Source organism: Delphinus delphis, chromosome 1 (assembly GCF_949987515.2).
Source record: "Delphinus delphis chromosome 1, mDelDel1.2, whole genome shotgun sequence".
In the NCBI taxonomy this organism is placed as follows: Eukaryota; Metazoa; Chordata; class Mammalia; order Artiodactyla; family Delphinidae; genus Delphinus; species Delphinus delphis.
The window spans coordinates 164,221,964-164,238,883 of NC_082683.1; the positions used below are offsets into that span (position 1 = coordinate 164,221,964).

At 35.8% G+C, this 16,920-nt stretch overlaps 1 protein-coding gene across 4 annotated transcripts in view; it reads left to right on the top strand.

Moving 5' to 3' along the window:
* TAF1A (TATA-box binding protein associated factor, RNA polymerase I subunit A) overlaps positions 1-16,686 on the top strand; it is a 35,394-nt gene extending 18,708 nt beyond the window's left edge. For 3 of the 4 annotated variants that reach the window (XM_059998033.1, XM_059998041.1, XM_059998049.1), the window contains exons 6-11: positions 1,977-2,107; positions 2,886-3,044; positions 9,497-9,563; positions 10,668-10,791; positions 12,302-12,456; positions 15,179-16,681. In XM_059998033.1, coding sequence (XP_059854016.1) covers positions 1,977-2,107; positions 2,886-3,044; positions 9,497-9,563; positions 10,668-10,791; positions 12,302-12,456; positions 15,179-15,291 — 749 coding nt within the window. In that variant the 3' untranslated portion in view covers positions 15,292-16,681. Of the gene's footprint in view, positions 1-1,976; positions 2,108-2,885; positions 3,045-9,496; positions 9,564-10,667; positions 10,792-12,301; positions 12,457-15,178 lie in introns of all 4 variants that reach the window. The other variant, XM_059998058.2, reaches the window with a different exon arrangement.
* The last annotated feature ends 234 nt before the right edge of the window (positions 16,687-16,920 follow it).

Consider the following 16,920-nt stretch of genomic DNA (forward strand, 5'->3'; position numbering starts at 1 on the left):
ACTAATTTCTCCATGTCCTTCCCAACGCTTGCCATTATCTGTCTTTGATATAGCTGTCCTGCTGGGTGTGAAGTAGTATCTTGTGGTTTTGATTTGCATTTCCCTAGAGGCTAATAATGTTGAGCATCTTTTCATGTGCTTGTGGGCCATTTGTATATCTTCTTTGGAGAAATTTGCATTCAGATCCTTTTCTCCTATTTTAATTGAATTACTTATTATTATTGAGTTGTAAGAGTTCTTTATATATTCTAGGTACAAGTCCCTTTTCAGATAGGTGTAGGATTTGGAAGTGTTTTTTTTTCTATTCTGTGGGTTATCTTTTTTACTTTCTTAGGTGTTTTTTGAGTCACAAAAGGTTTTAATTTTGATGAAGTTGTTTGTTTTTTCTTTTGTTGCTTGTGCTTTTGTTGTCGCATCCAAGAAGCCTTTGCCTACTCCAAGGTCACGAAGATTTAGACATGTTTTCTTCTGAGAGTTATATAGTTTTACAGTTGTTTTCTAATTCATTTTGAGTTAATTTTTTTATATCATGTGAGGTAAATAGGGGTTCAACTTTATCTTGCATGTGGGTATTCAGTTGTTCCAGCATATTTATTGAAAAGGCTATTATTTTCCCACTGAATTGTCTTGGTACCCTTATCAAAAATCAGTTGCCCATATATGAAGTTTTATTTGTGGACTCTAAATTTTCTTCCATTGATCTATATATATCCATACTTATGCCCATATCACAGTCTTAATTACTGTAGCTTTATAGTAACTTTTGAGGTCACAGTGTGAATCCTCCAAATTTGTTCTTCTTTTTAAAGATTGTTTTGGCTATTCCTGGTCCCTTGCATTTCCATATGGATTATAGGATCAGCTTGTCATTTATGCAAACAAGCCAGCTGGGACTTTGATAAGAATTGCATTAAAGCTACAGATTAATTTAATAAATCTTCCAACCCATGAACACAGGATGTCTTTTCCATTTATTTAGGTCTTCTTTAATTTCCTTGAACAATACTACTTTTCAGACTATAATTTTATGTCTCTTTTGTAAAATTGATACCTAAGTAGTTTATCGTTTTTGATGCTATTGTAAATGACATTATTTTCCTAATTTCATTTTTGGATTGTTCATTGCAGGTGTATAGATATACAATTGACTATTGTGCGTTGATTTTATATTATGCAACTTTCAACTCATTTATTAGTTATAATAAGTTTTTAATGTATTCTTAGGATTTTCCATGTACAAGATCATGTCATCTGCAAGTAGAGATAGTTTTACTTCTTCCTTTCCAATCTGGACATTGTTTGTATTGTTTCCTTGTTGAATTGCCCTGCCTAGAACCTCCATTATAATGTTGAATAGGAGTTGCAAGAGAGGACATTCTCTCTTGCATGCAGTCATTCACCATCAATTCTGATATTAGTTGTGGGTTTTTCATAAGATGCCCTTTATCAGATTGAAGAACTTCCTTCTTTTCCTAGGTGTTCAGTGTGTCTATCATGAAAGGTTATTGAATTTTGCCAAATGCTTTTTCTGCAACAATTGAGATGGTTATGAGGTTTTTGTCATTATTCTGTTGATTTGGAATATTGTATTAATTGATTTCAGATGTTAAACAACCTTGCATTCCTGGAATAGGTCCCACTTTATGTGTTGCTAGATTCAGTTTGCTAGTATCTTGTTGAGAATTTTTGCATCTATACTTATAAGAGATATTGGTCTGTAATTTTCCTGTGTTGTCTTTGTCTGGTTTTGGTATCAGGGTGATTCTGATCTCATAGATCAGTTGCGAAGTGTTTTCTCTCTGTCCTTTTTTAGGGGGAGAGTTTGTGATGAATTAGTACTATACTTGAAGTGATTGTTAGAATTCACTAGTGAAGCCATCAGGGTCTGAGCTTTTCTTGTGGGTAGGTTACTGAGTACTGATTCTGCAGAAGTCCTCAGTACTGAATACTTTAAAAAATCTTTTGTCTTTGGACAGATGAGGATGATTATGCTTACAACACAGCGTCCCAGAATATGCTCAACCACAGCTGGAAGACATCTATAAACCTTTGTGCATTGATTCAGATCCCTGGAGTTTGGGACCCTTTTGTGAAGAGTTATGTAGAGGTAAGTAAACTTTTCATAAGGTTTTATTAGTTTCATTTTGTTATAAGCTTAATCTTTATTGATCAGAAAGGAACTAATGGAAAAAATTGTTTAAAAATTAAAAGAATATGATGCTTCTTTTTGGTCTGAATAAGTTTTGTTTATTTTACCAATATACTGTAAACGTTACTGTGTTTATTTTCACCGTTGGATAATGTGTCATGGCCAAATACAGTAGTCCCTCAGTATCCATGGATACTGAAGTCCCTTGCTTTTTGAAAGTTTCATTAGTGCTAAAGTGATAATTATGCTGTCCGAAGATAATCTCTGAAACCGTATGCTAGTGAATCTGGAAATTCCTGTGTCAGGACGGGAAGGAATGAAAGGAAAGGAATTATAATTCCTTATGCACTCCTTTTGTGGCTAAAGTTATGTAGGGCACTGAGGTTAGTTGCATCGTATGGTCTTTTTTTGGTCCTAATGTGCCCTACTTTGAAGACTTTATTTCTCATAGGAACACTTCTTATGTTGAAGTTGCTGCATTTTTCAGTAACGAAATATGATAAGGGAAAAATGGGAAACCATGTAGGCCTTTTTTATGATCTTCTGTGTTCTATGGAGGTTGTAACATATGCTGTTGGAAGCAAAAACTGGCATCACTATTGTTCCCTATATAGTAAATGCTGTTTTTCAGTTGTATGACTTTTTTTGTGCTCATCAATAAAGTTAAGTTGTACATGATATTTCATATAGCTATCTTACAGAATTTAGCTAAGATATCATGACTTATTTTATATAGATGCTGGAATTCTATGGGGATCAAGATGGAGCCCGAGAGGTGCTTACCAATTACGCCTATGATGAAAAGTTCCCATCAAATCCAAACGCTCATATCTACTTATACAACTTTTTAAAGAGAGAGAAGGCACCAAGAGAGAAACTGATAAGTGTGCTTAAGGTAGAGAATTTTTATGTCAGTGTTTGAACAGGGTTGGGGATCTACTTTAAGACATTCTTAGGTCACTGCTTCCCAACTTTCATGTTGTAACATCCAGAGAAAATGACAGTGTATGTATGGCACACTGAGGTAAAGACAGGAGGCTGCAGCCTCCCGGCAGACCCCCCATCACTACCATTCCCCCATCTTCTGCCCAAGTGAGACGGAGGGGAGAGGATCAATATTTCAGAAACTGTTTTGTCACCCTGGTTGGAAAGTTCTGCATTGCTTTTTTTTAGGAAATCATCTTTATTGAAATTTAACTTACATACAATAAAACAGATATTTTAAATGTACACTGGGATGCATTTTTACAAATATATGCATCCATGTAACACCATAATAATTAAGATATTGAACATTTCCATCACCCTAGAAAGTCCCTCATTTCCCTTTGCAGCCAAGCCACCCATGTACTCTTGGCCCCAGGCAGTCACTGATCTGTTTTCTGTCACTATAGATTAGTTTTATCTCTTCTAGAATTTCATATAAATGAAATCTGACAGTATGTACTCTTTTTTTTTTTTCTTTAGGTCTGGATTTTCTTGCTCAGTAGAATGTTTTTGAGATTTATCCATATTATTGTATCAGTAATTTGTTCCTTATTACTGCTGAGTATTATTCCATTTTTATACATTCACTTCTTGATGGACATTTGGGTTATTTTCACTCTTTGGCTATTATGAATACCACTGTGAACATTCATGTACAAGTTTTTGTGTGCACATATATTTTCATTTTTCTTTGGTAGTTACCTAAGAGTGGAATTGCTGGAAGGTATATGTTTAACTTAAGAAACTGCCCAACTGTTTTCTGAGGAGACTATACCGTTGACATTCCCACCATCAAAGTATGAAAGTTCAGTTTCTCTTATTTGTCTTATTGATTTGTCTTATTGTTTTTTTTATATAATCTGGGTACAAGTCCTTTGTCAGGTATATGGATGGTAAATATGTTCTCCCAGTCTGTGGCTTGCCTTTTTGTTTTCTTTGCAGTATCTTTCAAAGAGCAGAAATTTCTAATTTTGATTAAGTACAAGTTACTCATTTTTCATTTACAGTTAGTATTTTTTGTCTAAGAAATCTTTGCCTACTCCAAGATAATGAAGATTCTCTTCTGTGTTTTTTTTTTGAGAAGTGTTACAGTTTTATGTTTAGGTCTGGGACAGGTTTTGAGCTAATTTTTTTGTGTAGTGTGAGGTAAGGGTCGTTGAAAAGACTATCCTTTACCTGTTGAATTACATTGGTAACTTGGTTGAAAATCAATTGACCATGCATATAGACTCTATTGTGTTCTAGTGATGTGTATTTCCATTCGTATACCAATACCACACATCCTGACTATGGTAGCTTTACAGCGAGTCTTGGAATCATGTCATGAAAGTCATACAAATTTGTCCTTTTTCAAAATTACTTTTAGCTTCTCTAGGTCTTTTGACTTTTCATGTACATTTTAAAATCAGTTTGTCAGTTGCTACAAAAAATATCTTGTTGGGATTTTGAATCTGTAGATCAATTTTGAGAGAATAGACATCTTAGTAATACTGAGATTTCCAAACTGTGAACATGGTATGTCTGTCCATTAATTTAGGTATTTTATTTCTCTCTGAAATGTTTTGTAGTTTTTAGTATATATATTTTGTTAAATTTACCCCTAAGTCTTTCAAGTTTGGGATTGTTACTGTATATGGTATTCCTTAAAATTTTTTTTTATTGTGGTAAAATATATGTAATATGAAATTTACCATTTTAACCATTTTCAAGTGCACATTTTTTCTTTTTTTTTGGCCGCGCTATTTGGCATCTGGGATCTTAGTTCCCTGATCAGGAATTGAACCTGTGCCCCCTGCATTGGAAGCTTGAAGTCTGAACCACTGAACCACCAGGGAAGTCCCTCAAGTGCACATTTTAATGGCATTACCATTAAGTACATGCACAATTTTGTGCAACCATCACCACTGTCTACTTCCTGAACTTTTTCATCATCACAAACAGAAACTCTGTATCCATTAAACAATAGGCTCCCCCAACCCCTAGTAACCTCTATTCTACTTTTTTTAAAAAATATATTGAAGTATAATCGATTTACAATACTGTGTTAGTTTCAGGCATACAGCAACCTCTATTCTACTTTCTGTCTCTTTATAAATTTGCTTGTTCTAGGAACCTCATCTAAGTGGAATCATACAGTATTTGTCCTTTTATGTCTTGCTTATTTCATAATGTTTTCAAGATTCATCCATGTTATAACATGTATCAGAATTTCCTTCCTTTTTAAGCCTGAATAGTATTCTATTATATATATATATATTATACAAATATATTCCACATTTTATTTATCCATTCATCTCTTGGTAGACATTTGGGTTGTTTTCAGTTTTTGGCTCTTGTGGATGACTCCACTATGAGCATTGGTGTACAGTATGTGTCTGAGTCCCTGCTTTCAGTTATTTTAAGTATATACCTAGGAGTGGAATTGCTGGATCATATGATACTTCTTTGTTTAACCTTTTGAGGAACCATCAAGCTGTCTCCATAGCAGCTGTACCATTTTACATTCCCACCAGCCGTGCATGAGGGTTTAAATTTCTCCACATCCTCACCAACACTTCGTTACTTTTCTTTTTTAAGAAGTTGATAATAGATCTCCTGAGGTGTACGAAGCGGTATCTCATTTTTATTTTGATTTGCATTTTCCTGAGGGTAGTGACGTTGAGCATCTTTTCATGTGCTTAGTGGTTATTTGTGTACCTTCTTTGGAGAAATGTCTGTTTACATCCCTTTTTTGAACTAGGTGTTTCAGTTTTTTGTTATTGAATTTAGGAGTTCTTTATATATTTCATGGTCAGTTTCTAATCATATTTTAGAGGAAAAAGAAAGGTCCTTTTCAGCCTATACAAATGACTGAGAAAAATCCTTTTCTACCAGTCTTCCTTTTAAAAAGCCAATTAGCTCTAATCTGTACTTGTATAGTCATCAAAATTGACATTATCAAACCTTCAGATGTGGAAACTGTACATTTTATAAAGTTTTCAACAGGCTTTGTTTTACTGCATAATACTTAAAAAAATGTTTTTAAAGAAAATCTGGTTTATTCTTGATTCAAGGCACTTTACATTTTCTTAACAGCTTTTTTGAGATTGAATTTACATAACATAAAATTCACTGTTTTAAATGCACAATCCAATTTTTTTAGTATATGTACAGTGTTGTGCAACCATTATCATAATCTATTATAGAACATTTAATGACCCCCCCAAAGAAATACTGTGCCCATTAGCCCACACCTACCCTCTCCACCCAAACCCTAGGTAACCACTAATCTGTTTTCTGTCTCTATAGATTTGTCTATTCTGGACATTTCATATAAATGGAGTCATACAATATGTGGCCTTTTGTGAATGGTTTCTTTCACTTAGCATATTTTTAAGTTCATCCATGTTGTAGCATGTGTCAGTACTTCATTCCTTTTTATGTCTCAATATTATTCCACTGTATGAATATACAACATTTGTTTATCCATTAACCAATTGATAGACATTTGGGTTGTTTTTACTTTTCAGCTATTATGAATAATACTTCTGTTAACTTTTGTGTAAAACTTTTTGTGGGACATACGTTTTCAATTCTCTTGGGTATACATACCTTGAAGCTGAATCACCAGAATATGCTAACTTTATGTTTCACTTTGTGAGGAATTGCCAAGCTGTTTTGCCAAGGAGCTGCACAACTTTACGTTCTCCCCAGCAATGTATGAGGGTTCTAATTACTCCACATCCTTGCTCATATTTGTTACTGTATTATTATTATGGCCATCCTAGTAGATGGGAAGTAGTATCTTATTGTGTTTTTGATTTGCATTTCCCTAATGACTAATGATGTTGACCAACTTTTCATGTGCTAATGGGCGATTCGTTTATGTTCTTTGGAGAAATATTCCTTTGCCCATTGTTTAATTGGGTTGCTTACCTTTTTGTTGTTGACATGTAAGAGTTCTTTATATATATAAAGAACTGGGTACTAGACCCTTCTGGGTACTAGACCCTTATCAGGTATATGATCTGCAACTATTTTCTGTTTTCTCCCTTTTTGTGGGTTATCTTTATCTTTCTTCATAATGGGTTTTTTTTGGCTGAGTGGTGCGGCTTGTGGGATTTTAGTTCCCCCACGAGGGATTGAACCCAGGCCCTCGGCAGTGAAAGTGCCGAGTCCTAACCACTGGACCACCAGGGAGTTCCCTTAATAGTGTTCTTTGAAGCACAAAAATGATTCATTTTGATAAAGTCCAATTTACTGTTCTTCCTTTGGTTGCTTGTGCTTTAGTTGTGTCATATCTACGAAACTATTGCCTAATCTAAGGTAACACATGTTTACACCTAGGTTTTCTTCACAGTTTTATAATTTTAGTTTTTACCTTTAGGTCTTTGATCCATTTTGAGTTAATATCTGTATGTGGTGTGATGTAGTGGTCTAGTTTCATTCTTTTGCCATGTGGATATCCAGTTGTCCCAGCACTGTTTGTTGAAAGGAATTTTCTTACTCCCATTGAATTGTCTTGGCACCATTGTCAAAATCAATTGATCATGGATATATATGGTTTATTTCTGGACACTGAATTCTGTTCCATTGATTTATATGTCTATCTTAATATCAGTACCACAGTCTTACTTGCAAACTGCGTAATATACTTTTAAAGTTGCTATTTTAATTTTACTCTTCAAGATTTCTCTTTACCCATTTGTGCAAGAAAATACTAAGGACAGTTACAACAAAAGCAAGATGCTGAACTTCACTCAGGTTGTCATTCATTAATGGTGTTCTGAAAAGACTTCAAAAAAATGGAATAGAAAATAACTGTATTCAACACTTATCTTCAAGACAAGATAGATTTAGAGAAATTCTGGTTTTCCTTTTGAAAAATACAGTATTTGAAATTAACTCAATAAATGGGTTTAAATAGATTGAACATAGCAGAAGAGAGAATTAATGAACTGTGTAGAAAATCAGGCTAAAGAAGGAAGAGCAAAAAGGATAAAAAGTAAAGAAAAGAGTGTACAAAGGACTTGGTGAAAGGTCTGAACTACTTGTAATTGGAGCCCAGGGAAAGGAGAGAGAATGGGATTCAAAGGCAAACAAACAGGCAAAGACAATAATGAGTCAATGGCTAAGAATTTTACAAAACTGATGAAAGATTTCCAGAGTTCTGATAGTGTTCTATCTTTTGATCTGGGTGCTGATTATGTGAGTGTGTATAACTTGTGAAAGTTTATTGAATGGCACACTCATGATTTGTGTACCTTTCTAGTATATATGTTATATTTCAATAAAATATTTTTTAAAAATCTAAGTGAATTGAACCATATACAAAATTCCCTAAATCAAAAAAGAAAATGTGATTTTGTAAAAACTGAGTTTTAATAATACTCTCTGATATTGGTATATTGATCATGTTGTTTGATCTCTAATTTAAAAACTATTAAGAGAAATTAACAAATTTACTTTTCATTTTGTGGGAAATTATTTCAGTGTAAGGTTAAATTACCTCAGCAGCAGACAGAATAAATTCATCTCTAATATTAAATGTGTTTAAGTGAGAAATATACTTTCAGTCCTATTTTTTGCATATTCATAAAAATTGTCCATCCTATTTTTAGAAAGAAAAACCTTTAACTTGTCCCTATTGTGTAAAAAGATTGTAAAAATATTGACTTGAATACTCTTAATGTACTGTGTTCCTGAACACAATCTTCCAAAATAACTAGCCTTGCCTTTTTTGGGTTTTGTTTTGTATATTCTGTGACCTTTTGTGATCAATAAATATTAAATATTTTTCCTATGTGATATTGATTCTCTTTTTATTTTTTTCCTCAGTCCTGGCTACTGAAAAGAAATTAAGTTTTTAAGTGTGGTAAACAGTATAAGTATAGAGAAAATAAAATGTCTCCATCTATCCACATCCCCCCACCCTCCCAACCAACTATCTTGTTATTAGGAGGGATTTTTTTTTTTAAATAGCTTTACGTAGAACACCTTTCTATACCATAATTGAACTGGATAAAAGCAAAGTATCTTTTGGGCTTCCCTGGTGGCGCAGTGGTTGAGAGTCCGCCTGCCAATGCAGGGGACACGGGTGCGTGCCCCGGTCAGGGAAGATCTCACATGCTGTGTAGCGGCTGGGCCCGTGAGCCATGGCCGCTGAGCCTGCGCGTCTGGAGCCTGTGCTCCGCAACGGGAGAGGCCACAACAGTGAGAGGCCCGCGTACCGCAAGAAAAAAAAAAAGCAAAGTATCTTTTAAATCCTTGATTCCTTTACCAAGGGCATATTAGATAGTAAGAACTTTATTTGAAAGTAAGCTGAAATTAGAGAAACGCCTTTCGAATGTGTAAAAATTACAAGATTATCTTTTCTTCCAGATTTTGTATCAGATTGTACCATCTCATAAACTGATGCTAGAATTCCATAGATTACTGAGAAAATCAGGTAAGTAGTTTGTTTTAAATCTCTTTGTGCAGACAAGCTGTAGACTGGGGCTCAGCATACTGTGGCTATGGGCCAGAACCACCTCTTGCCTGTTTTTTTTTTTTTAATATTTCTATCTTTCTTCCTTGCTTCCTTCCTTTCTTTTCTTTCTTTCTTTCTGCATTGGGTCTTCGTTGCTGCACCTGGGCCTTCTCTAGTTATGGCAAGTAGGGACTACTCTTGGTTGCAGTGCGTGGGCTTCTCATTGTGGTGGCTTCTCTTGTTGCGGAGCATGGGCTCTAGGTGCACGGGCTTCAGTAGTTGTGGTGCACAGGCTCTAGAGCGCAGGCTCAGTAGTTTTGGTGCACAGGTTTAGTTGCTCCGTGGCATGTGTGATCTTCCTGGAACAGGGGTAGCACCTGTGTCCCCTGCATTGGCAGGCGAATTCTTAATCACTGCACCACCAGGGAAGTTCCCTCTTGCCTGTTTCCATAAATCAAGTTCTTTTGGAGCACAGCCATGTCCATTTATTTATATACAAAAATATAAAAGCAGTCTATGGCTGCTTTTGCCCTATGACAGTAGTGTTGAGTAGTTATGACAGCCTGTAAGGCTTGCAAAACTTAAATGTGTCTGGCCCTTTACAGAAAAAGTGTGCTAACCTCTGCTATAGAATTTAGGCAATGGTTGCAAAAGAAAAACGGCTTCAATTTATATGATTCAGCTCATCTTAATCTTTACTGGGATTCACCTCAGTATAGAAAAGAACATAATTCTTCATAGGAAATCTGCTTGCTAAGTCCAGTAGGTACTGGGACTACCTCGGTTCTTCTCGTAATAGAAGAGAACATATATAAAATGCCCAAATAGGGCCGGTACCTTAAGTAATGTTCTCAGTAGTATAAACCCATATAGAGGTCAGACTCACCACCCTGCCTTCATTAATGTGGACTAAATTATCAAATTCTTCAGATTCATCACAGGAGAGTATGATCATAATGAATTGTTTTAAACTGTTAACTTAGAAGGCTTATGATTCAGTGATACTTTATCAGTGGAATATAATCTTTTAGCTTTGTGCTCTTCAGTGCTTTCTGTAAACTCTAACTGTTGTGACCATTGCAGAAAACAAAGAACACCATAAACTGGGGTTGGAGGTATTATTTGGAGTCTTAGATTTTGCTGGATGCACTAAAAATATAACTGCTTGGAAATATTTGGCAAAATATCTCAGACAGACTTTAATGGGGTAAGTAAGAAACATACAGTGTTTATTACTGGATCAGCATAAATAATGTTTTATAATATTTTAGCTAATACAGTTCTTTGTTTATGTTTTTGGGTATCTTGAACTGTGTCTTCAGCTGTTTTCTTCTGAGTACGTCAGAAGAACAGGAAATAGGAAGTCACAAGTAAAACATACAAAAATTCTATCCAGATTTTTTGTGCTATCAAAATGGGTAATAGCCCTTACCACTACTCTGCTAAGAGCTAAGTTTGTGCTTTCTAATTGGAAATAGGGACCAGAAGGGGTCACCTCCACTCTTCACTAGATTCTTTGTAAAGCTGTTTGTGTCATCAACTTGTAAGATCACATGGGAAGCAGCTTTTCTCCCAACAGTTCTCAGTCATTTTCAGTGGGTTTTTTTAGAACCTCATAAAATCGTCACGGTTATTCATTCAGCAAATATTTATTAAGTCCCTTGTGAGCTGGGTATCTAAAGCTATCCCTCTGATCAAAATAATCATCAGTGCCACATTTTGAGTAAAAGAAAAGGAGTGGCCCTTGTCATTTTTACCTTGTGTGTGAGAGAATAAAAGATATCACAAAAATTAAATTTCATTGATTTATTATATCCATTTTAGTTGCTTAGGAAATTCATTATCAGTGGGAACTTGCTTCAGGTTTCAGACCTGACTTGACCTTAGAACAGTCTTGATTAGGAAGTATTTTTGGTGTGATATGTTGATGTACTCCCTGTAAACCACTTTCCAAATCTAAAGCACTGTACAAACCCTTACTAACCCCAAGGTTCTTGAAGGCAGAGAAATGTGCTGCTCACTTTTTAAACCTCTAGAAGTTTTGCCACAGGGGCAAATAGGTACTAAATAAGTCTTTGCTCTATTAAATTATTGAGGAATACTTAGCAGTGCCTGGGTTCAACTGTCAAACCTATGTGTTCCTGTGTTTGTGGAATAATGCCATCTCAATTTGGATAGTAATTCTTTGTAGCATATAATTTTAGAGTAAGGTTTTAAAGTAACTTTTAAGGAATAAATAACAATAGCTAACATTTGTTGAAAATGTACTTTGTACCAGACAGCATGCAAAGAGCTTTATATGACACTTGCTATACTATGGACCAGTTTAATCCTAATAACAGTGCTGTGAGAGGGGCACCATTAATATCCTCAAGGAAATTGAGGCTCAGAAAGATTAAGCAACGTGCCGAAGATCACATAGATAGTAGATGGAAGATCTGGGATTTGAATCTGAGATTTTGACCTTAGAGTCTATGCTGTTAACTGCTGTGCTGTACTGAACTGGCTCTTTCATTAAATGGAAAATGGGACGTGGAGATCAAAGAGGACAAAAAAGGATTTGCTTTCATGCGTGTGCTATGCCATGGCTATACTTGGAAGCTAGTTTGGAAACATCTTCCTTGTCATCTTTCCACAGACCCTACTTAAGTTCAGATTCTGACACTATAGGTCTGTCTCCATCACTGACCTTCCCTTTTGACACTTTTCTTTTCCAGGAGGCATCTTGCCTGGGTTCAAGAAGAGTGGAACTCCAGGAAAAACTGGTGGCCAAGCTTTCACTTCAGCTACTTTCGGGCAAAAAGTGATTGGAAGGAAGATAAAGCTTTAGCTTGTGAGAAAGCTTTGGTAGCTGGCTTATTGTTAGGAAAAGGTACATGTTTTGTTTTCTTTTTAATCTAGCCATAGCTTTCAGGTGATTTTGAAATTACAAAGTGTGACCATTCATTCATATTAGAGTTTACCTAAACAGTATCTAAGGGTATTATATGATGGAAAAATAACTGCTGAGTGGAAAAATGAATACTGAATTCGGGCCAGGTGATCTGCTTGTAGGGAATTTCCATGGATTAGAAACAGTGATTTCACATTGTTGATCGTCATTGGTTTTTATGCTCTAACTTGAGTATCTTTAGGGGCCATTAAGATAAAGGATGCACCGTTTTCACAGCAAATGACCATTTGGCTGTGCTGTAGAGAAAGTTTACTGAGATTATCTACTATATTAGACATAGAAAAATATTCTTTATTGACCTCATTTTTTTATGACAGCTTTATGTTATTTATATTTACTTACCTGTTGCTGTAAGGATGAGACATTTTCTTCCCTTCAGAAAAGAAAAAAAAAATACCTCCTATTAACTTACTTAAAAGTCCTCTTAAAAGAAAGGGAAATTGGTCTTTTCTTTGGGGAATATCTTGACTGTTAAAACTCTTACCTGCTTTGTACCACTGAAATATAGAAAGGTAGCCAGTACTGAAATGAGACTGCCACAGAACGTGTCCAGAGGTGAAGAAAGTGACCTCACAGTGGCCATGAGTAAGCACTATGTGGCCAGAGAGTTTAAAGTATCCTAAAGAGATTCTTCAGGTCGGTTTAGGTATAATTTGTATTGATTTGGAATTAGTATTCTCAGTTAATGTTTCAGATGGTTACTTAGATTAGTAAAATACTGATTTTATGGGAGGAAAAGGATTAGCAAACATGAAAGTAGTTTTTAATATTTCTCTCTGATGTACTGATGACAAGAAACAAATGTGATTTGGACTGTGACTTTCTACTTTATGAGTGTAGAGGTTCCTGGTACAGATATCAAAAGGTACCTGTGTTTGAGTTGGGTTGGGAGACCTGGGTTAACTTCCAATTCTGTCCCTTACTTGCCATGTCACTTAGGTCAAGCAGTTAACCTTTGGGATCCTTCTGTTTGAGATGGGCAGTGTAACACCTGCCCTATTTGCTTACAGGATTGTTAAGCATCACACAAACATCACATCAAAGTGCTTTATACATTCTGAGGTATCCTGCAAATATCAGGCATAAAATGTCTGAGAATGGACTCACCTTTTCTTCTTTCAGGGTGTTAGTATGGGGGTTGAGTCAGTCTATTGGGAGTTGTGCTGGGTTTTGTACTTGATCTGGTTACCCTCAGTACATCCTGGGATTCGAATTTTAGTCATGGCCTCCCTTTGCTTTGAGCTTGGAGTAGGGTACGGTGGCTGCCCTTCCTCCCATGCTCTGCTCAAGGTGAACCAGGCCCATTTCTCCTTGGAGGGGCCTTTCCTCCCAACAGTTCAGGCTGCTTGGCTGCCCTGTGACTTTAGCTTGGTGGGCTTGAAGTTAGGAATTGTAGTTTATTTGGCTTTTTCTCTGTGTTAGATTGGTAGCAGAGTTTTTTCCAGTTTTCTGTATTCTAGACTGAAGCAGAAATCTGTGTACAAAGTATTTTGTTTTTGCTAAAGTGGTAGATGTGTTTAGAAACACAAATTATTATATAACACCACACACACCACTGCTTCCCAGCTAATAAAATATTAGCAGTTCTCACCTTACTATTTTCAGGGATAATAAAATTGTTGCTCTAGGGCTTCCCTGGTGGCGCAGTGGTTGAGAGTCCACCTGCCGATGCAGGGGACATGGTTCGTGCCCCGGTCCGGGAGGATCCCACATGCCACAGAGCGGCTGGGCCCGTGAGCCATGGCCACTGAGCCTGCGCGTCCGGAGCCTGTGCTCCGCAGTGGGAGAGGCCGCAACAGTGAGAGGCCCACGTACCGCAAAAAAAAAAAAAAAAAAAAAAAAAAAAAATTGTTACTCTAGGTACAATATATATTCTAGCAAGTTCCCAGAGAATATGAATAAATACAAACTGAGACTGTAATAAAATTAATTTTTCCTATGTTTTTTATGGTCTCATTTATTAAATAGAGAAAATCTCTTATAATATCCAGTTTATGTTTTTCTTACAGGAATTTGATTCATGTCTCTGAAATACTTAACTAGTGATCCTCTTAGCATTGTAAGACTACGAAAAGCAGGTAGAACTTCTGATGAGCACCTTTGGCACCTTTGGCATATCTGCATGATCACCATCCAGCTGCCTGCTAGATGGCGGGAATGACTAGATTAAATTTTTGATTTCTTCTAACCTATGATTTGTTTATTCTAATTCTTCACATCAGGGTTTTCTACAGACAACTTCCTTATTGTCATAAATGCATCTTTGGCTCTTTTACCAACTTATCATTGAGAAGGAAGCTCTAGTAGTTTGCTTCTGGAGAAGGCTCATTTAATATATGAATATATATAATATGCATATCACCTTAACTAAGGTTTAGGAGGGAAGGTAGAAAACAAGCTAAAGTATATGCTTTAATTATGATGCATCAGAAATATTTTTGTATGTAGGAAGCAGTACATTTCATTGGTGACAGCTCTGAGAATGGGCTTAGACATATCAGTGTAGATAATACAAATCCTTCTACTTTTAGAATCATCAGTATGCCAGAGTTGAAGCAAAATTTTTAAAATGTAGAAATATACTTGAAGAATTTGATGATAAGTATTAAAACTTTTTATTTTGCCTTGTTTTGTTTCTTAGGTTGTAGATATTTTCGGAATATTTCAAAACAAGATCATCAAGTCTTAAAGAAGAAAATTAAGCAGATAAAGAAATCAGTGAAAAAATACAGCATTGTAAATCCAGGACTCTGATACTGAATTTTAGTTACTTCAGATTAGTAGCTACAGAGTAGTAACTCAGTTGATAGCTTTAAATGTATTTATTTATTTGATATTTTAAGAAGGTAGCTTATTTGGCTATGAAAAAGTTATATTTTCTTTTACTATCGGTTATAGCTGAAGAAACAGTCTCATTGCCTTTGCTCTTTGTAAATATATTTTTCCTTTTTTTTGTACTGTTAAATGTAACATTTATTAAGGAATAATCTTCAAATAAAAATATATTTGTTTAATCAGAGCATATAGCTCTACAGCAGTTATTGCTGTTTGCAGATAATTTGCCTCTGATAATTGTGTAATGAAATATAACTTGTGGGACTGTTAAATGAACGTGTGTATTCTTTTAGATGCAAATGATCTATGTTAGGTTTACCACCATGAAGAACATATTGGTGATGAGTTCTGTTGAGGAAACAGAGAGGATTTAGAAAAGAACTCCTCCTCTTTCTCTTTTGGTAGTAAGACATGGCAGTGTGGGGTTAAGTGACCTCTGGTAGAGAGCTACCTTTGACTCTGGAGGACTCATTTGGGTCAGAGAGGGTAGGAGGGGCCTGGTTGCTTTTAGCTGGCACTGGCCTAACTTTAAAGGATTCTAGCTTTGTTGGTTTTGCTTGTTTGCCTTGCACAGCAATCTAAGACATGTTCTAGAACTACTGTGTCCCTCTCCTTTCTCTTGGAAACCAGAATGCAGCAGTAGGTAGCTGGACAGTGGAGAAATAGTGTCCCAGGGTCATACAGGAAGCCCATTGGAAAGCTTTGCTCAGAAGCCAAGAACAACTTTCTTGGAATATCAGCTGAGCTTTCTAATATGTTGTGGTAACTGGTGGAGTAAGTGCTTCTTGAAAACTGTCTTGGCTCATATACATTTACTGTTCAGATAACTAGTATTTGAGTTCCATGAAGGCTCCTTAACTTCAGAGCAAGTCCGATATTAAGGTGGCAAACCACACGTTTTCCCCATTGGCTTATATTCCTACCAATTTCAAACCATCTGTCAGAAAATTAGGGGACAAATTATGCTTTGTCAATAATTCGATATTTTATACTTCATAAATAAATGACTATCAACAAATAACTACCCAACTTTATAATATTTGTGTGAAACAAGTAGGTGCCCCACAGAACCAAAGTAAAGCAAGTGAAAACTACCAATGAATAGGGTCAGCTTCACCACTGAGAGTCCATGCTTGGGTGGTAAAGGAGTTCCGTATAAGATCAACACTATAAGGGTGAAATTTCCAGAGGATGTGGACAGAATCTCAAAGCCTAAGCCAAGATCGTCAGGGCATCTACTCCCTGAAACCTATAGTCAAAAACTCTAAAATAGGATTTATGAATTCTCATGGTCCCTAGCAGGATGGAGGTGAGAATGAAGGAGAAATGAGTAGATATGATTATCAAATATTTGTATCTAATTGTGCAATAAGAGCAATGTGAAACTTTTTCCAACTGTGAAATTTTTTTAAGCCCACTAAAAGCTAGTTTCATGAGTCATAATGGCTAAAATTTATCAAGCACTTTGGGCTTTACATTTCATCATCTCATCACTGCAGTCCTATGAATTATCCCTATCTTAACAAGAAAGAAAGTGGTGTCTTCAGA